Source organism: Hermetia illucens, chromosome 5 (genome assembly GCF_905115235.1).
Source record: "Hermetia illucens chromosome 5, iHerIll2.2.curated.20191125, whole genome shotgun sequence".
NCBI lineage: Eukaryota > Metazoa > Arthropoda > Insecta > Diptera > Stratiomyidae > Hermetia > Hermetia illucens.
In genome coordinates, this window is record NC_051853.1 from 70,169,056 (window position 1) to 70,191,053 (window position 21,998).

Consider the following 21,998-nt stretch of genomic DNA (forward strand, 5'->3'; position numbering starts at 1 on the left):
AGTTATTATCAGAATGTCATATGCTGCATCGAGGTAAACTTTTAGAGGAACTTGAAGTTCAAAGTGGAGTCCAAGAAAGTTACATTCTCAAAAGGGAAAATCAAAAGAAAGGAGAAAATAAAAATACGGTCTTGAATGAAGTGCCCTAACACCCTTCAAGGCCCTGGTCCAATATGGATTGTTGCGCCAACGATTATTATTATCGTACAAAAGGTTCACTTTCCTTTCAGGCCTTACGTTGGGCGCCGGTTTTTTAAACACGAGACTGGAATGATCAAATAAATATCGGGGCTAACTGTTGTCGACTATGAGAGTAGGGCTATAAGTTAATATGACACGGCTGAAAAACTTTCCTCAGTTAATCTTACTACTGACATTTCTAATGTCAACATTAGATCCCGAAGTTGATAACTTAGTGGGTAGACGGATAGATAAATCAGCATGCTCTGTGTAGGATTGGTTTGATATGATGCGAGTGGCTATCTCGTCCTCTTCATTGAAAAGAATACAACTTGGTTCTTCGCTATAGATTCCCATTGTGTGCAGATGTTTCTGTAGAGGATAGAGGCCATTGTTAGACTTGCCAGTACCCTCATTCTTCGGGTTCTTACTTCGATAATACATATACTAAGATTTGTTTGCTTCTGGGCACAATCATTTCTGAAAATTAGTTACCTAGTCTTTAGCAAAACTCGCTTATAATTCCCAATTATGGCACAAAAATAACTCGTACACGTCGATAACAAATAGATTTTGTTTCTACTGGAATAGTTATAAAGGTGCATTTGTTATAGATCGATACTTCTACCTTAAAGTGAAGGTGGGCTCATGGACTTTCTTTTCTTATTTTTTACTTTTTGTAGGGCGTTAGGTAACACGTCTATATCGAAATTGGATTTCTAAAAACTGCAGCTGTCTCCAACAAAACAATCATGACTAACTGTAATATGTTGGAGGATATTGTTTAGATAAACTACTATTTTCCAATTCTTTCGATCTTCATCTCAATATTTTTGAAAGGCGTTGGGTCCACATTATTTAAGTGTAACCAGAAGAGATTGAAATTGGAATAGTTCTCAACCGTCTTTCTTAAATAAGGTTATGGTAATTTTTAAATATTTATTCAAAGAAAGTCGAAGGTTAAGTATTCAAGTTCTTTAGCAACTCTTTTTAAGTGCGTGTTCCTTGTGCTAGTCATTACTTTTAAGATAATAATAAACTAATCAATGATATTTTCGGTTTTTAAACTTTCAAATCCTTACCTATGCAAAAATTGATGATCAGCTTGTCGAAATCGGATACCAAAGCATTCAATCGCAATGCGCTGCAAAGAGGATCCAGCTGGCAGCAATAACGTCAGATCTGCTACCGACTGAAGAAAAGTATGCAAGCTTTGTGACAAGACTTGAGAAATACGGCCACTCATTTGAGTCGTTGAAACTGGATGTTCCAGAGCTAGTTCCTGAAATATACAAATAAAAATGAATAACAAAGTAACAAAAACTTCCGTTAAAGATTACAATTTCTTCAAACTTCGGGCCATCATCAACGTTAGACAAGCTCAATGAAGCCACAAACCACCACATCAAATCATGTAAGCAAACAGGCTGAGTTACAGATCGAATTAGCCAATTCAGGGCCTGCAATGAGTAGATGCGACAAGTAGCAATGCGGAGAGTTCGTTTCATATAGTAGCGCAGTTTCTCCAAATCATGCTGTTGCGTTATAAAAGCCATAGCTGGACGTGAGAGCAAGCAGTTAGCATTTATTTCCATTTCTCGGCTGATACCACTGTCCTTTGATTTCGAAATGTCGCCAGATACTCCTGGTGTTTCATTGTTTTTCTGGGTATTATCAGTGAATAAGGCGTCTCGAGAATCCTTTTGTGTATTCATTTGTGAAGCTGATGTCTGAGAATCGGAATCCAACTGAGCTTGTGTTTTTTCAGTCGATTTACCTTCACCAGACCCCTGGAGTTTGGCGGGTGGCTGAACGATGCATGATGCACTCAAGATATTCTCCGGAACCAGCTTCCTTAAATTTTCCGAAGGGTAGCATAGCAGAAGAGAGCAATCTGCAAAATTAAATATGATTGCTTTAATCATGTAGATATTCAAATAGTTTTCTTTGTTCACCATTGTCAGAAGTTGAATTATTTCTACGTCGCAGGATTACTTTGATTTGTTGCTGATCGTCGAATTGTTGAAAATAGCTTTTAGTGCCGAAGCTTTGCTGACCGGACCATCCTTGTCCCATTGAAAAACTCCGGTGGAAACGTGATAAAGTATTAGTTGCGTGCGTTGCTGATTGAGTCATTATATCTGAATTATTGGGGTCACAGGAATCGAACGACATTTCAGACAGCGGCTGTAACGAAAAATTCTTGTTTGTAATACAGGAACTTTGAGATGAATGAAGACTACAATATATTGTTTTAAACGATTTATTTTTTTTTGTTTATTTTGTCTTTCAAGAATAAATTCGGTTACTCTTCTATAATCTTCAAGGATCACTTACTCTATCAAAGCAGTTCTCAGCCGAATTCAGCCCGAATATCTCATATGGCAAATCGTCGTTCATCGAAGCTCCTAAGGACTCCAAGCATGAGAATGCATCCGGAGCTTGCCACATTAGCTCGGGTGATATGCACGGTGGGAAGCATGAGCTTTTACGATGGGGGGTTGATGAAACTAAAAAAAAGTAATAGTAGAAGGAAAGTTTTCATCGATATTTTTCAAGAAAACACGTTTATATCAACGAAATTCACATCTATATACTTACATCCATTGAATTTTCCATTTATCTTCAAACCAATGCGACTATTACGATTCGAATTTGGTACTGAGTCACCACGACTTGTAGAAGGACGATTCATATCCGTGAATAGATTCAGTTGATCTTCGGTTACAACTGGCATTTGTTGCGGCGAACGTTTTTGGTTTGTCAGTAAACTGGATGTGCTCGATGAGAGTTCAAGTAAGAATATTGCATTATCTCGCATTGTTGTATAAACTTCGGAATTGGCGATCAAGCTTGTTGCTTTAATGCCGAACAAATTGAGATCTGCCGGTGATGTTCCGTTGGCCGAGTGATTGATATTCGTGTTTTTGCCGATTGCCATGTATCTGGGTAAAAATAAATTGTATATGTTCGAAAATATAATCATTTCTAAATCAGATTTTATACTTTTCGCGACAAGCATCACACATCAAGAACCAACTTGAAGCACCTTTGCCTCCTTCTCCGCAGTTTCCTGCCCATCCTTCACAAAAGATGCCCACTGAGTTGTAGCCCTTTCCTGGAATAAATAATTATAATGATTTAGAAGTTAAAGTCCTCGAAACAAAATCGAACGCTTATTGACCTTTAGCAGACTTTCCACAGCCTGGGTGAACGATGCGCATATGATAAGTAACCGGTATAGGTAGAAACACCTCACACAGCTCACACCATGTACCATCATCTGCAAATTTTTTGTATAAATTATTATTAATAAAAAAAAAAAATATATTCTAATGAAAGCTTATGGCAGAAAGAATGCCCCGAGGGCCTAGTGGTTAATGCACTCAGTTGTCGTAATAGAACGTGGCGATTCAAATCTCAGTGGTGGCTAACGGATTTGTATTGTGGTATGATTTCGGATACCAGTCGACTAAGGTGAACACATGCAGGAGGTATGTCTCCCGGTGCATTGCCTGCATTTGTCTGGTGGAAGAGAAGCATTGCACATGTACGCCGTCTTTTAATCGCATACACAAGGAAACCAATATTTTTCGACGTGCGCAGCCAGGCAGCCAGTTAACTACCGCGTACATAACTCGCATACAAGCGATCGCATTCCATTTCGCCTAGAACACGCAACAATCCAATTGGATCAGGGTCCGGTTAATATTGAGCTCGCCCGAAATTATCACCCTGATTTGACTCAGGTATTCATTTACAGCTGAGTCGACTGATATCCGTCATACAGCCACGATGACAAATCCTTCTGCCACCAGCGAGATTTGAATCGCGACCTTCCGCTATGACAGCCCAGCGTTCTAACCACTTGAGCCATCTAGACACTTGAGTAAAATGATGTTAATAATTCCGGACGAGCACAATGCTGTCGTTACGGCCTTGAAATGAAATGCTTTAACAGTTCCAAAGCCTAGATGCAAAAAGGTTTGATAAATTATCTATTAAGAAAAATGTTCCTCTGAACGTTTCAAGAATTTAATTTACAATGAATCCAAAAACTGGTGTTAAATTGTAAAAGAATCAATTTGATCATATTTTTGACAACCCTAGTTACCTTTATGGAGCCCTAAACTGAAAGATCCTAGTATCAGGTCTTTCTTTTATTTTTGAGAAAGTTCTGTATTTTTTTCAAATAACATTGCTGAATGGTAATCAGTCTTATCAGCTCAAATGACAAAAGCGTTTCTCTCGAAACTTCTCACCGATGTCCATGACACCATATTGGATGTGATCATTGCAAGTGACCCTATCACTGCAGTTTGCTGCCTTTGATGGCTAAGGGAAGGGTCATTTGCAGGTGTTCTTGGACCAATGAACGAACAATTTTATTAATGGAGTATTTTTCAGGCGGAAATCAACGAGGAAAAAAATTACCAAATTGTATTAGCTGACTGATCATATGACTCCTTCAAAGGCAAGATACTATCGAGAAAAATGAAAGCGTAAATAGGCGGAAATATATGTATTGATGAAAAATTCAACGCGAATATTTGGTAGAATACATGTATGATGATGGATGGAGAACACAATATCATCACGAATTAGATCAACTTTAAGAAAAACACTTTATAAAAACAAAAAAAAATATGTCGATATAAAATTTGAATACTAAATGGTTCCACTCCCATGGTAGCGAACCAGCCAGAAAAACAAATTACAATGCTTCGATGGAAAAATGACAAAGATGGAAGCTAGGAATTACCGAATCGCTTCAAAATATAAAACTGCTTGCAGGCGGAAACTAAAAAGTTAATGCTCACATCAGGTTGCGGCAACCAATGACGATGTAATGAATAAGCGATACGCTGGAAGTAGTTAGATTTTGCGTAAATCGTCGCGGAACTATTGTCAATTATTATATCACTGCCCGAATATAGTCTAGCTAGTTCTTCTGTCTTTCATCGACTAAGCTCGTAAGGGCTTTCTTCTGATTTTCCCATTATCCTGACATTTCGTTGCATTGATCCGTTCATAGAATTTAGACATCTCAGCTCTTTTGGCATCATTTCCTAGCGCCACCGTCCAACGCAAACTCAGCTCTAGATTTTGCTTTTCATTCAAAAATCTATGAAAAATGCGTATTTCAAATTTCCTAGTGTCTCTTCTCCATTTGGACATTATGTGTTTGTGTTTCTAATGAAGTATACACATGTCATCAGTCCACAGCGGCATTCTCGTAATATGCTGCATTAACCGAGACGATCCTGAGAGTTCAACACTTGCTTCATGCAGTGTGTGGATCTTATTCATCCTTTGAATATTAAAATATATAAGAGCATTGTATGCAGTGCTTTCTTCCTAGTTGGCACTACATGCAGGGTTCATGACCCTAGTTCTAAGCAATTTTATAGCCATTTTGAAGATGATGACGCAGCTTCCCACTCTGATCGGAACGAAAGTGGTTTAGGGCGCTTTTGTAATAAGCATAGCTGCAGTGTTTTTTTCCTCAGCGCTTCAAATTGGTACCTTCATGGTTTCGTGGCTTCTTAATCGAATTGAGGAAAACTCAAAAGTTATATAATTTCGAATGGCAAGGTAATCGACATAGAAAATATTGAAATTATGCTTCGCTCTCCCCATGAACTCTAGAGTAGAAAAAATATCAGTAAACAAAACGAACCATTCTTAATAGACCTCTTAATTAGACATAGGTCTCTTAACTCCTAACTGGACATGAAAGTTGGTGACATTGCAGTCTGCCAAAAAAGTTAAGAGAGGTGTTACCTAACCCAGAGTAGTTTTCCAAGTTAGTCCTTCAAATATCTTGAAATTTTTCAAATTAACAGATCGTAGGGTATACATTCCCAGTTATGGAGTGCTATTGCCAGGGCCGTGGAGGAAAAATCCGGGTCCGGCGTGAAAAATATGGGAGCCCGTTGTTATTCCTTTATTTCATGAAAATTTGCATCTCCAGTTCCCGAAAAAAATTCCAGGGCCGGGAGGGAATCATCATCCGTCAAACCGTCGATGTCTTATCAGAGTCTAGATAGCTGAGAACACCAGACTTCGCTATAAATCTTCAAGTTAAGTTTCAATGAACCGAAATTCGAATGTAAGTCGTATTCGATGATATGCAACGTAACATACGCTGATATCATTTTTTCTATGGGTTTCATTTTTGGCTCTTGTATGGTTCTGTTCTCACCTTTCTATAGCTCCAACTTACCAGCTAATTCCGATACTCCTAAATTATTTCCAAGATTTCTAACATATAAGGCTCACTTATTATGACAATATCGATTTAATTTTCCGATTGCAGTAAACGTCTTTCTAAGTTTCGGGTATTTACAACCTCTGACCGCCTCCTCCTCCAATATACCGGTGTACATATTATATTTAAAGAATCTTTTAATGGGATCTGCTCTTCCAAACGCCGATTCCTGCCTTAAATGTAATTCCATTTGAATTTTTGTATTATACCTGGAACCTTGAGTTTTGTTGACATTAGGGATTCATAAGATCTTTCCTTCGGCGTCTTTGGGCTTTGTTTATAACTTCTCTGAGGTATTTTATATCGTGATCACCTCTTGCCGTTTTTGATATGCCGGTTCATTACTATATGCCTTTGTTAGTGGTGCCCTCGGGGCGGAAACATAGCTTTTTGCCTAGCACTGGGAGTCATAGAGAAGACAGGGCAAAGGGCGGTACGATCGAATTTGGATCTACAACTTTCTTTGAAGTATCAACTGATAAGGTTATCCATTGTAAATGCGGCCAAAAATATAATAAAATCAACGACTTAGGAGCAAACCTCCTCTAGCCATCCACTAGGCAAGTCTAATCTAATCTTGAAATTCTAAATACATCCAATTTTCCTCAAGAGTTGCCAAAGTAAAGCATCTATATTACATTTTTTACTGGCCTCTTTGAAGAATAGAGTCAATTTATAAACCTCTACAAAGCCTTAATAGGCAACAACCAGGCGTTAAACAGAAAACACAATATTTGCTTGGATGCTCCCCTTGCATGGGGAGGCAGAATAAGCCGTGCCGCGCTCCAGCTATCCAACCACAAGTCTGTGCTTTTTATACTTGAAGAATGCTTTTCAGAAAGCCGTCAAGTTGCGAACGAATAGTTAAAAACTACAAGCTACAGTCTCAGCCTTTGTCTGCTCAGCCACTCAAGAAAAAACCTTTTTCGCAATTTATAATCTCCAGTTGCGCATACTGTGCGGAAAACCATGCGCTATTTGCCTGCGACAATATCAAAAACATTTCCACAGAGGAGAGATATCGATTTTCGGAACAAAAACAAAAAAAAAGTACATCCTTAATACAGCCCGAAAGAATGGTGATAGGAATGAACTGATAGAAAAGCTAGTGAAGGAATAACAGAATCAAATACGGAGGATCATCACATTTTACTGCCAATACTGTCAGCCAACAATGGAAATCCAATACACATCCTCTTCTACTTGGAACAGCATAAGTCAATGCTAAAGTCCATCGGCAAACAAATCGGGCTTGGAAAAAAGTAATATCCTGGCTATGATTTCAGGCATTGGTGATATCCGCGCCGCGACCGTTCGGAATAAAGTTGAAGTTCGACTTAAGTCTAATTCTTCTTCTTCAATTTCGGACCTGCAGTCGAGGCGATTGTTTTGAAATCATGCACGACATTCTTTTCAAGTGAAATTCTGACTAATTTCAAACCTGAATAGGCGAGATAGCTACAATTCGCGGACCTAAATTACTATGGGAAGTTGGGTATTGACCTAATTTGAGGAGCCTCAGTTTTCGAGGAATTATGAATTATGTGGGGACCGTTACTAGACCAAAAAACAAAGTTGGGCTGAGTCCTACTGGAAACTGTAGAGCCAACGGAGAAAACGACCGTCACGCTTTTTCGACTTGGCAGATTTGCCAGAGGACACTTCGTCTGTTAATAAATACATCATATCATGAATGGAAGATATAACTTCATAACGTATCATAAGGCAGAAGAACATCGATCTATGCCCTATTAAAATGATGAGTCCCCGCGATTACTTCGCACATTATTCAGCCATTAAAACGTAAAGTACACCGAAATCCGTTCAGTGCTTGATGCCTCGATAAATATTTCGATGGGAATTAGCTTGAATGACCGACTTCATACTGGTTCCAAGTTTTAGGACGATTTGGCATCGATTATCAACCAGATTCTTGCTGGTTGTAGATGAAGGGAATGAGTTTTCTATTGCAACGGAGAAATTGAAAAAGGATATTTTCATCGACAACTTCTTGAAAGTTCAATATTTTGTCATATATCGTTTGGCAGTAATAACTGCACGACAACGTTGGACTATGGTGTCACCAATTCAAACACAAACGAGAAAAACAAGACCTGGATCTGCCTCCATGTTTAACTGTTGGCACTTGGTATTTAAAGACATAATGTTTTCTAAAAGGTAGTCGAACATAATAGATGCCATCTCTTGAAAACGGCATAAATTTTGATCAGCCCAACTATAAGATACGGCGGTGCAGTTTCGGACACTGCATTCAATGTGCTCTATCGCGAACCATAACCTTGCGCAACAATTTTTTCCGACATTAATGCATTCGGTCCGAAAGCAATCAGTTTTAGCCAAACGTACAACAATCTCATGCCACATTAGTAGCACGAACAAACTTCATTGTTCATCGCAAAATATTTATAGCCATACCTGCGCTGATTCCCAACTTTCACAAGTTTTCGTTGTAATATGCGACATGAGTATGCCACTTTAAACGGATTTTTTCGCTCAATACGGACAAGCAGGCGGCCCTCGGCATCAGTAGATTTCCTCGGACGTCTGTTACCTTTGTTCCTTGCTTGCGGGATCGGACTGCGAGATGTTGAATTCCTCAAAAGCTACTCTCTTACAAGAGCCTTTTTCTATCACCTTAGCGATAACGAGCTTGAGCACTTCAAGCAATTATTTTCTTATAACACGATAAATCAACAATAAACTAAGAAAATTACTTTTGCTTTTTCCGGCACTGTACATTACCTCGTCCTGGGAAGCAAAGCTAAATTTAGATTTAGATGAGCGTTACTGATATTTCATCAAATGGAACTTCACCGTGAATTCTCTAAAATGTCAGACGATTATTTTTTGAAGAAAAGTAACGATGATATGGAAAATGGTATCCAATTCCAATAATCTGTTACTGAGGACCTATACTATTGCTATCCTCAAAGTGTAGGTAGTTGCCCGCCTTAGCGTAACGATAAACTTCCCAATCGAATCGTGCACATGTCCCCTTTTTATCTCTTTACTTCATTCTTTGGAAACTAAAAGGCTAAACATTTTTACTATACACAGCTGTTCGACGGATGGATTCCACATCAAAGAAAGGTGGATCTGTCACTATTGTACGTATGAATAACATATCCAACGAAATTCCTTATGAAGCCTAGACTGACTGATTAGATACGTGTTGAAGGTAAAAGGTTTTAGTCCAATTCTAAATTCATAGGACCCGAGTATCTAAGGATTAGAACCAGCAAAGAGAATCTCCTCCGTTCAAATCAATCCCTTTTCTTTTCAATCATCTCTCTCACCCCGTGCATAATAGTGATAACCGTCTTTCCAATAGAAAAAGAAAAGTTGTTCTCTATACCGATCGCCACTAACATCCCTAATACGTTCGACTACTTAATTGAAATGGCTCCCGCCGTTTCTGACGACGACGAAGTAGCTTCAGTAAATAAAAAGTTCGGAAGAACTTATAACGTTGTAAAAAAATAAATGGGCGTTTTCCTTGCTTAAACATTGATAACCAATTTTTCACTAAATTTGTTGTAACATTATTTTTCTTGTATATTTGATTATCATTCAACTTACCTTTCTTTTTCTTCCGTATTTTTTTACCATCTTTATCTGCAGCCTCAGATTTGTCCTTTCCATGATGTAAATGACGTGGAGACGACCTGGAAAATATAGAGCCTTCTAATCACATACTCTTTAAGGCGCTAAATGCAGTACTTACGGCTTCTGTTGATCGATAGCGTTTGATTGTACGATTTGTATACAATTACTGCATAATTGCTCCCATAGATAAACGAGGCAACGTAGCGCTGGTGGTAAAACGGCTACAACTTCAGGAAGAGTTTGGAGCTTTGGTTTATCAGCGCTTTCACCCTGTTATTGAAAAAATATTAAAATGCGGAATTTATATTATAAAATAAAAATTCATTTTTTTCTGATGGAGCTAGATTAGGAGAAAATTAACAACTTAACAACTCTACTAAATGCCTTTCCTAAGTTCTATATAAACATTAAGTCATATAGAACTTAGAACACCGCATTTGGAAAAAAATAACTTAACATATGTATGATGAATGAATTTATGATAGTCACGAACAAATATTAGATGAAATTGGAACCATGAACAAATACGAAGCATTTTCAGAAGTATATAGCGCTTAAGTTAAGATTTCTTTTTAGTAACTTTCGCACTATCCCTCGAAAATTCACAAACGCAAAAATGAATCATACCTCTCCGCCGTTCTTCCTATACCGCCGATTATTTACACTCGAATTTCCCGATTTCGTCAAAGTCTCCAAAGTCGATGGACGTATGTTCAGATAATTCCCAGCATTGGCAACTTCCACAGAATGCCTTTGTTGAGCTTTTTGTTCACGTGATAGTGGAACTTTACCTTCAGTTGCATCACGACGAGTAACGACCAAAGCACCTTCTTTTGGCAACGAAGGATAAAACTTTAAGAAAGACGCACATGCCATTGCATCATGTACAAGACCTTCGTGCCAGAGGAATGCTGCAAATACGGCCCGAAGGCTTTCTGCCAGTGAAGGAGGCATAGCACGTTTCGTTGGGCCCAATCGATTTGATTTTTCTTCACTTATGTTTGCCATTTTTGGCTGGGCGAATTGGTTGGATGATGAAGACGGCCAAACAGGTGGGCTTAAATTGTCTGTACTTGCGCTTGAGCTTCGTGAATCAAAAGCATTTGTTGTTGCACTCATGCTGGTCTGGTCAATCTTCACATTCAAATCGGGGAGGTGGTTTTCGTTAGTTTTTTGATCCTTATTGTGTCCGAAGTTAGCTGGAGACATTGCACGCTTGGAACGAAGTTTTCGCGGGCTATGTTTCGGGGATCCAATATTTGAACAACTAGGGCCCAAGGAGAAACCACTCAGACGGATAGCTGTTGGGTTTCCATCTGATTGACTTGTATGGCTTTCCGAGTGCTTAGGTGAACTGGATATATCCTGAAAATTAAGGGTAACATCAATTCTTGAAAATTATGATATGAGAAAACTACCTCTTTCATGCTGCCCTGACTAGGTGATTGACTAAGGTCTCTAGTAAGCGAACTTGCTAGGACAGAAGTATCCGAAACCTCCACGGATTTTGAACTGCTGCTGTAAACGGAAGCTCCTCCTTCTAGTTGCTTTACTGGAATACATAATGACATATATCAACAAATATTGGCAAACATCTTTTGTGGGAATCTGATCAAGTAATGATTTATTTTCGACTGAGGCCTAAAACTTCATACACTCACTTGGAGGGATAAACACTGGACTAGAACTTCGACTAATTTGGGGCGGCGTACCGGCATTCCCATTGCTTTTTGCTTCTTGTGATCCAATTGCTCTAACCAAGTCGCGAACAGAGACAGAAGCCATATCGGATAAATCGCTGCAATTAACGTTTAATTCAAAAACTCAAAACTACGCAATTTATCTAAAATAAAGAAAATACCTGCGCTTTCGGCTGACTTCCTTATTTTCCATGCTGTCACCTTTAAACCATTTCTGCAAAGCTTGTAACTTAATAGCACCTCCACCGACGACACCAGCAAATGCGGAGCCAATATTTGATTGACTCGATGCATGAGCTTGTGTCGATAAGTCTTGGGTTTGACGAGAACCCTCGTCGGATGATTGTGTCTCAAAAATTTGGTTAAAGGAATCATTACTGCGCTCCAGATTGAATTCAGTCAGTTTTTCCGCAGATGAAGGTTTTTCGTCGCTTGATTTTGCATTGTTTGTTGATGTGAAAATGAACGGGTTGGTAGTAGATGACTGTCCTGAATCGGACAATGGCGGAGTAAACTGTAAAATAAAAGCAAATTAGCAAAACTTTTTTCAAAAGGCAAATGAGAGCCACCTTTGCTGATGAAAAATCATATCCCTTTTTTGGTGAGGCAGTTTTAACTTTTAATTGCGGGTCCACCGGTGAACTGTTGTCAGCATTTTCCAAGCTAAGTGGAAAGTTTTCAAATGTTGAATTAAAAATTATTTTAAAAATTAGTAAGATGTTTCCTACTTCTTTTGTTTCGACTTTGATGTGGCCACTTTGCATGTTGAATGTTCCACGATAGGATGTAGAAGAGTTTTTCCCAAATGCTGGTTGTACTGTAGGCACCAAGCTTCAGTCGGATACCATCCCGCAGTGCAATGTTGCCGTATTGACTCTGTTGACAACCGCACCCAAACTCCATCATCATTCTCTATCTAAGATTTATTAAAATCGTAAAAATCAGGACTTGAATTATGAAAACTTATCTTACCTCATCGATAAATGAGATAACACCATTCATTTTAACTATCCCGATTTGCTCCGATTGCAGTGTGGGATGTGATCGAATTCTCAAGCCTGCAGAATTTTTTGCAATGAACTTTCGGAGTTTATTTGGTGGTTGCGGCTTTTTAGCTGAAGCCTTCTGTGATGGCGGTGGCACACCACCTTCTTTGACTTCTACTCGATATATTTCCTCTAGAGGAATACCATCGATGCTTACAGTCAAACAATAACTTCCAACCGAACTAGGAATCCAGGCGACACCAAATGTTCCATCTTCCATATCTTGGGCTTGTAGTGTCTCTGTTATTCGGGTTTGAACTGGGCTGAAGTATCGGAGTTCTTCGAAGGAGTATTGACCGTAAGCCTGTGAGCAGCAAAATGCATAAAGCATAGTTTTTAGTTAATATCAAATAACGCAATATTATCGAAATTTGATGGATCGAATTACGATATAAATTGTAGCGTAATGTGTAATTAATATTTAATTTCACCTTCATGAAAGTAATGGCTTTGAAACACATTTTTTCCTTAAAAGTCGGTTCATAGCTGATACGAGGCGGAGCCGCGACACCTAACAGTGAATAAGGTTCGATACAAGAAATGCGCTTTACTTTTCTCCCGCCGTTAACAACAGCTCCTGCAGGTATTGCCTTAATTTCCACCTAAAAATTGAAAAACAAATTGCTCCATTTCTTTCGTGTCATTGGAAAAAACCACTGCATACTTTTAACTCTGGAACTATAACCACATCTCCGTATTGATCACGTATTGTAACGGTAAGCTGCGTTGGCCAGCCATATCGGATTGGTTCAGGTATTGAATTCAATTCGCATCTAGAAAAATTTTCTTGAAATTAATTTTGATTTAAATGATGTAGAGAAGCTATTACTTATTCGGATCAAGTCGTGGTTCTGGCTGTAACCATGCTGCTAATCGAGCGCCTGACGATCCTGGTGCACCGCTAATGAAATCTTTCAGAAATTGCCGTTCGTTGGATTGGGAACTGAAAGGGAAGAAAATATTTTGTTGAAATTACATTTACTTACACTGAAAAGATGAAACTGCAAATGATGTTGGTTTCAATAATTCTGATAGTTTTGATATAGTGGCAATTACTAATATTTTTTCCTAGATTTGTGACTTTCAATGAGATGATGCTTCAGTTTCATCACAGCTGCGGGGTAGCACGAAGACGAACATAAACCTCCGTTATGGGCCGGGATTCAAACCTAGGGCAACGATAGCGAGAGGCTGACATTCAACCAGCTCAACTATAGTCCTGCCATCGATAGGTACTATCCTGCTAGGAACAGAACATCTGTTTCCAAATCGAATCCAATTCCTGCCTACATCATGAATACAGTATCGTCATAATGCCAGCAACTGTCGTGTGTCATTTTCTCGACCATCGTAGTCGATAGTTTTGACGTGTCCTTGAGACGCTCCACGCGAGACAAAAAAGGAATTTCTTCACTTTCTCACTTGAAATAATTAAAATGTTTGCTTTCCCCTGTAGTTTTGTCGCAGGGTGTTTTCTCTGCTCTTCAGTGGTTAGACCACTGTAGAAATGTCATAACATCCATCTTTTATTTTTTTACTGAAAGAATGCCCTAACGCTGTTAAGTCCGCCATCCACGTTCAGTTTGAAGCCTAAAGGGATGTCAGTTACGCCTAAAGAGTCCGCATTTGCCCGGCGACCGTAACATACATAGATGGAATGTAGTTGGTCTGTCAATTTTGACTGCTCGGGCGGTTGATGATCGAATGAAAAATGATTCGGTCATGGTGAGACATGTGTGTTTAGGATGTGAACGAGGATTTCATGGTTGCTTAGACTGTGAGCTAACATTTTCTGGGCATCTTTATTGCTAATGAAAATTTTGATAAATGCTTACAGACAATCACAATTTCAATTTACTTCATTGTGGTTTTTGGCATCGAATTTTTTGGTTGCCCTCAGTGTTTTAACGAAACGAAACGACCTAGTGTATTTAATCGCAAATATCCGTATTTCCGGAGCCAGTTCCTCCCTTCCTCAGTGTTTACAATATACATTGTCCTGCTGAAAAATATACGTTTTTTTATTAGGCCGCTGCAATGGCCTAATTCTTTTCCTTCAATGCATGATATAGTGCAGACCTGAGGCCGCAGTTTTAGAGAAAGCGATCGAGAAAATTTGGTAGTTGGCAGCCAACAGAGACTATTTCAGCTTACAAAAACTGTTCCGCCTGAAACGTCTCATCATAGGGTCAAAGCTCTTTCTGTACAAGACAATGATCTTGCCAGTCCGCATGTATTCCTCGGTAACTTGAATTCTTAGCCAGAAAAATTGTGAACTCTTGGTCGCGTTCGAGAGAAGAATCCCCCGAAGAATTTTTGTCCCCTACATGAGGATGGACGATTCCGTAGCCTACATAACGACGAAATCTATGAGCGATACTATGACCGTCAAGTTGTGGATAAAATCCGGCTCAATAAGTTACGGTGAGGGGGGGGGGGGGCACCTAATTCGTATGAGTTCGGAGAGTCTATAAGGACAATATCTATGGTAAAAAAAGGAGACGAGGCAGACAGAGATGGAGTGATAGCGTAGGTCAGGACGCCAGACAGCTTTTAGGGATATCGAATTGGTGGACCTCGGCACAAAACCGGGATGTCTGGAGTTCCTTATTAAGACAGGCCTAGATGAGATACCGGTTATTGCGTCGTTGATGATCGAGAAAATTTGTATTGCATAGAGAAAAGGAGATCGAATCACAGGATGATATCCAAGAATTTCATGCGGAAAACGAGCAAATAGTTTGAGGTCAGTGGCAAATAGTTTTAGGTCAAGTACTCTAATGACTGCGGGGAGGATGTTTACGCGGGTAAGGTGGTCATATAAGTGGGTTTAAGTGGATTTGGAGTATCTGATTAAATGAATTGACGGTCTCAAAAAAAAAATTAGTGCAACAAAATATCTGGTTGCAAATTTGGTAGGGCTAAGTAGGATGTTAACTGTACCACAATATTTCATGAAGCTATATTGATTTTTTACAATCAGTTTACGACTTGAGTGCATTGTGCGCTCAAGCAATCATTGAATTTTGGAGAGAGAGCAGAGAATAGATAGAAACAAAAAATCGAATGACTGGTGTCTCCGTTTTGGTGAATAGGAATAAGAGGGCCTCTGACTTCCTTTTGTGATAGTGATAGGATATCTGGTAATATAATCCCTAAATTCAAGTTAAAGTAGACGTGGTACGTACCCTTTTGGCTAACGAAAATATATAATATGATACATAGGTGAGCACTTAAAGCAAAACATGATTATAAACTTTCATGTAAAGGGGATTCCGCATATTTTGCTCTTTCGTATTAAGTTGTGCTCAATGAAAATCTTAATTGCTGCATACATATTTCCACATTGCAACTGTATATTCTAAGTAGTTTTCATGTACATTTCAACATTTTTATGTTGCGTATGATCAGATCTCTAGTTATAAAAAACAATGTAACAGTAAGAACTGGTTTCGCGGCAAAGATTTACAGCAAAAAAGTATTAACTCAAGAAGTTACTGGCATACGTGTATGAAGAAGCGATAAAGTTGCGTACTTGGTCCATTTCAGTTCTACTTACGCGAGGTTTTAATTTACGATGTATTTGCTCTGCTAACGGTCTTTTCTATTTATGGAAAGGCCTACTCGCCTTAAGTTTTAAACTTTTAGTTCATGCGAATCAGGTGTTAATTTTCCGGTTAAATTCGAGCAGCGAATGCATGATAACTAATATTTAAACGACTTCATCAAGCATATAATAATTTCTATTGTTCTATAAAATGCTAATTTTACACTTCATTTGACTTCGGTGCCCAATGAATTTTAGAAGCAAGAAATTATTGATATATAAAAACATGAAAACATGAAAACTGCGTCATAAAAATCCAAGTTCCAGAAATATGATTCATAACCAGTTAATCCGCATTGAACTTGGCGTAATTTGGGCTCTCGTCAACATAGGTACGCTTGCATCGCACCGATGTGATCTGAATAAGGCAATCTCTCTACCCTCAACTGTGATAATTATGGATCATCTGATTAAAAAGAATAAAGCTAACTCAAATTAGAGACCGTCTGTCCCTCAGTGGAGCTTAGCACTGCCATGTTCAAAATGCGAGCTGGATTTTTAAAACTTTTGTCCCTTTACACCATCTTAAAAAAAATCGTGTGTTAAACAGAATAGACACTACGATTTGCAACGGCAGGTCCTGAAATCCCTGTAGACACCCCTTTCTTGAGACCGTGAAAAGAAAGAGAACAGGTCCGAAACCGGAAGACCAGTGCTTCATTCATAAACGGTTTTTATTTTTTTCTTATATGCATAGGAACATACCACTTCGGGGCACGACGGTTCCATTTATTTGTAGTTCGCCAAGGGGGTAGACCACTGTAAAGGCCGAAAAAGGGAGCAAACTTTGGAATTTTTTATTAAACAAACTAAACAAGATATCGATATTCGGTAAAAAAGATGTTTTTACAGACGTAGTGGGGAGTGCTTGTAAATTTCAACAGAGTTGTTCAAGACAAAATTTTTGTTATTGCTGCGTGGCCAGACTCATAAATGTAACAATTTCAAAGATACAATACTGAAGCAAAAAGAAGTCGACTAAGTATTATAACAACTTCAACACTACGGAGGGTTGGCGTGGTTTTTAATAAAAAAAAATCAAAAACGGTTGCCAAAAAAACCACTCGAAAATTATTAATAAAAATTAACCAAGCAACATAAAGAAAAACAATTCTACATAATGCCAAAGTGTAAGTTGTTCTGAATATGCTACGTGCCTCTGTAGATATTAAAGTATAATTTAAATAAACAAAAAGATTCTAGAGTGGGTTTTCCCCTTAATATTTCAGACTATTCAGTTTAGTGTCGATCGATATTGACATCGATATCGATATTACATACATATGATAACTTAGGGTGCAGTAAATTTACGCGAAAGGGGCTACTTTAACCCACTATATGTAACTCTGTTAATGATGGTACAATTTTGACCAAATTTTCCAGTGTCGTGTTGTATATCATGTTATTGCAAAAAATTGATCTTTGGAATGTGCTTATAAAATGCCATGAACGCCTATATGGCGCGCAGCGCATCAACCACACCTACATGACATAACTGTGGGTTCCTGGTAGTGTATAATACTTCAACTCCCTTCGCTATCTTCCTAGAGGTTTCAACTTTTCCTCTATTGCTCTATATCTAGATTTATCGGTTAAAGAGTTACTGAGAATTGGTGTTTTATTTGATTTCGTTTTCTTTACAACATGTCAAAACTGAAGACTTTTTCAAAAAGTATTAATCAAGACCCTTCATTTGATATCCAGAACCGACATGGCTCTATTAGATGACATAAAAAAAATGGTTCCCATCCTGTCCTTCTCCCATCTCTCTCAACCTTAATAAAGACTCGAAAGGTCACATGAATCCGAACTATTCTAAAACTAGGACAACACTAATAACTCTGACTGCCAATTGACGCCCTAGCTTAATATCCTCACAACCTCAGATAACATTAGGTGGAACCTGATATTTTGCTGAATACCTACCAAATTCAGTTTTCCAGTAATAGTAGATGAAGGGAACATATAAAATATAATAGTATTCAACAACACAGGATCTATTCATTTCAGGAGCTTTAATAGGTAGATTTATCATCGCGACGCTGGAGAAATGGGTGAAAACTTGGCCCCTCGATTTAGCAACCATTTTCTTCCAAACGCAGTTTTTAGATATAAGCAATTCTTGGTATTAAGAATTAAACATCGTAGCAAAACATATCTTGTTTTGCTAAATAACATTTATATCAGTGAATTAATTGGTTGTAATTCCAGTGTGTAAGATGACAGCATTGAAGGTTTGCGAATCCCGGGAATCATGTTGAGAGCCGTGGAGTTCGCTATAAGTTCGCATTATGCGGAAATGAAGACACGAACAATCCAACACGTCGGCTGTCGTCGTCATTCACTCAACGGTGTGGAGAACAGTACCCCTCATCAAACCGAGACTGACCACCCTCCCAACAGTTCTAATTGATTTCAATTCGGATTGAATGATTATTATCCGCCTTACGCTTGGCTTCGAATCTACAGCCATAAGTTTTATGCTTGTCAAACAGTCGCGAAAATGATCTTTAAGTCTTTTTTTTCAGAATAGTCGGATTATTGAAATTCACCCAGCAGACAGTCGGGACAATAATCTTTAAGTGTTTCTTCAAAATAGTCACCCACGGCTTGTAGATGTTCCCAAAATCAATCTGCCGTATTCCCCCATATACGAATTTTTCCATAACAACTGAAAGTTTTCTTGGAATGTGGGGCATCATCACCTAACTTTTAGAAGAAAACGTTCATGCGACAGTGAATCAACTATGCGAATGAGCTTCAGGTCCATGAATTAAGGATTCCTAGGATAGTGACGATGTGAAAATGGTAGCCCTCCAATGGAACTGCAACACTGATGCCAGATCCCAGACAGGCAAACTTATACTCGGCACTTGGTAAGTGGTCATGTGGTGTGGGGCCGAATGTAGGATAACTAACATATTCGGGAATAGCCCTTTCTGTGACAAAACATTCCTGCTCGTACAAATAATCATGGTTTCGACGTCGCTCCCATTTGAGTCCAAGTGATAACAAATGTGTCACATCTTGTGAATAAGAAAAGAAACAATTCAGTTATAAAGGAAGCTATAGAAAATTAGCTACACAATTAGTTATAGAAGACAAAAGACTCTTTTGACAATGGCACACTTTTAACGTGTTTCAAAGAGGCGTTTGCCTAGTGTACAAGGTAAAACGATTCCTTCATAGAACCGAGAGCTACAAAAACTCAGAACTAGCAGACGACTTCTGAATCGCAATTGTAAAACCAATAAGAATGAAATTTGAGTGATTCAGAATTTGCCCAGTACAGTCTCTCTTGGAAGAACACCATTTGAGAACGAAGAGAATTAGCGATTCGGTTTTTATAAACTTTTCGACATGTAATTGCTGCAAGAGAAACGGGACCATTGCGAGGATAGTAGTTACCAGTGAAAAGATAAGCGCTGCTATACTTTTGAGGATTTCAAAATAATGGGCAAGGATAGCATCTATCCAGCAATGCTAAAGGACGGTATGGAGCACCTAGAATAACTACTAGGAAACATTTACATCCGGCACAACTCTACATGTATTACTCTATGTGCAGTCCGTGTACATATGTGCATATTTCAGCTGCAATGAACGCAGCTCATAGAACATTGGAAGAGAGATCGGGAAAACTGAATATAGTTCTTGCAATGCCTTGTTACTCCCCAATCCCCATATATATTGTTACGAATTTGCTTTCACGTACTTCTACCGCTCTCACCAATTGTTACGATTTCCTTTACGTAATCTCGTCGTTGTCACCAATTGTTACGTTCTTAGCTATTCGTAATCATCACTAGTTACATTACTTGCTTTGCGTAGGCTCGTATCACTGGATTGCGTAGCACTAAACAAAAACCCGTTCTATAACTTAATACAAGCGTTTATTAAACACTAAATTATACAACCATACTGTATAATTAATTATAGAACAATTCTTTAACTAGTACAATTCGAGGCGTATTCATATCTGAAGCGATCTGTTCTAACTCTAGAACCAGACTGACTTTGTGGGGGGATTTCCGGCCGACATTAGAGTCATCTGTTAAAAATTATTGTAACTATATATTCGCTCTACTGTTATACAACTTTGGCGTCTTGGCTAATTGTCATAACTACGATTCACATTGGCGTCACACATAATTTTCCAAAGCGATTATCGTTACAATATGTTAGTTAGAAAATACAAAGTTAACATCAAGCTCAAATAAAACTGGGACGAAACAGAAGAATCAGAACCAGTTTCTGGAGCGGGGTCAACTTTTCGGATAAAAAAGAAGAGTAGACATTTTCTTGGGGGTAATATATAGTACAATGATCTTTCAGGCTAAGTATATGCGATCCTAAAAGCAGCTATTGGGTGTTTGACGAGCAATTAAAGACCTGCAGCGATAGTCAAGCTGCTCTAAGGGCGGTGAACAGCCCTTTTATTATCTCAAAAATCAATTAGATGCGCAGAACTCGTTTGAACTCTGTACCTAAATTCCAAACAGTAGAACTCTCTCCACCATGACGCCAAGGGAAATAAAATGTCTTAACAAAAGAGGGTTCAATTTCTTACAACCCGAGGACTTAGCTTAGTATCATTAGCCATTAGCCAACAAAAAACTGGGAGCACACACTGGGAGCTAGACACACCAATCTTTTCCTATCAGAACCAAACAAATATACTAAAAAGTTTATTTTGTCGAAGAGCATGAAGACAGGCATAAGTATTGTGGGTATTCCGACTAGTTGAACGTATGTTCAAAATAGGAATTCTACAAAGTAATACGGTCAATCCTGTAACAAGGAAACGGAATTGACAGAACACTCTATGGATGCATTGGATATCAGATATTTCTTGCTGGTATATTCCACTTGGAAGGAATAACAACTATCCGCTAACAGAGATCCTGTGATGCGTAAACGAGTCTGGGATATTCCTTCAAGTGGGGCGAAGCGTTTGTAGTTGATTCATGTTTTCAAATTAAACTACGAGTATGCGTACCACTTCCCCATAATACCACCTATGGTCAACTTGTTCTTTACTATTTACAATTCTATGATAGATTTGCTTTTCAATCTACATATGTAGATACTTCACCTATTTAGCTTTTCATATTAGAATTATTTGCCTAAATCTAATGTTGAGCAGAGTTTCGAGAGTTTGAGGCTCAAAGAAGAAACTGACGGTAATTATTGTACTGATTTTAAGTTTTGAGTTACTTGCTTGTTTTCAGGTCCTCGATTATGGTCAACACGTGATTGATTTTCTAAAAAATTGGATTAGATGTATCCATATAATACACTTACGATTTAAGATGGATGATTTTTCAATCATATACTGATGACAACCTTTCAGATGATTCAAACAATTAGTATCCGCATCAATTTGATGCCGGACCGGATCAAATGGAGAGCAACTTACTCCCTCTTTTTTTGGTCCACGGACTTCTCGTTTAGGGCTTAGCATCGAAACTTTGAAAATTTTAGGCGATGATGGCTTTACGGGTTTTCATCACCGCGTTCACGCTGCTGGTAAAAAACAGTAAAGTCGTCATCGCCTAATATTTTCA

At 38.5% G+C, this 21,998-nt stretch overlaps 1 protein-coding gene across 1 annotated transcript in view; it reads right to left on the reverse strand.

Moving 5' to 3' along the window:
• The window catches only part of LOC119658384 (E3 ubiquitin-protein ligase highwire), a 171,442-nt gene that overhangs the window by 11,387 nt on the left and 138,057 nt on the right, over positions 1 to 21,998 (reverse strand). The window contains exons 27-45 of the mRNA XM_038065750.1: positions 13,654 to 13,767; positions 13,489 to 13,597; positions 13,256 to 13,426; positions 12,751 to 13,128; positions 12,507 to 12,694; positions 12,348 to 12,441; positions 11,940 to 12,292; positions 11,740 to 11,876; positions 11,497 to 11,630; positions 10,706 to 11,443; positions 10,197 to 10,348; positions 10,052 to 10,137; positions 3,365 to 3,463; positions 3,187 to 3,298; positions 2,782 to 3,125; positions 2,518 to 2,690; positions 2,136 to 2,367; positions 1,521 to 2,074; positions 1,263 to 1,462 (exon numbers count right to left, since the gene is read on the reverse strand). Of these exons, the coding sequence (XP_037921678.1) occupies positions 1,263 to 1,462; positions 1,521 to 2,074; positions 2,136 to 2,367; positions 2,518 to 2,690; positions 2,782 to 3,125; positions 3,187 to 3,298; positions 3,365 to 3,463; positions 10,052 to 10,137; positions 10,197 to 10,348; positions 10,706 to 11,443; positions 11,497 to 11,630; positions 11,740 to 11,876; positions 11,940 to 12,292; positions 12,348 to 12,441; positions 12,507 to 12,694; positions 12,751 to 13,128; positions 13,256 to 13,426; positions 13,489 to 13,597; positions 13,654 to 13,767 (4,368 nt within the window). The remainder of the gene's footprint in view (positions 1 to 1,262; positions 1,463 to 1,520; positions 2,075 to 2,135; positions 2,368 to 2,517; positions 2,691 to 2,781; positions 3,126 to 3,186; positions 3,299 to 3,364; positions 3,464 to 10,051; positions 10,138 to 10,196; positions 10,349 to 10,705; positions 11,444 to 11,496; positions 11,631 to 11,739; positions 11,877 to 11,939; positions 12,293 to 12,347; positions 12,442 to 12,506; positions 12,695 to 12,750; positions 13,129 to 13,255; positions 13,427 to 13,488; positions 13,598 to 13,653; positions 13,768 to 21,998) is intronic.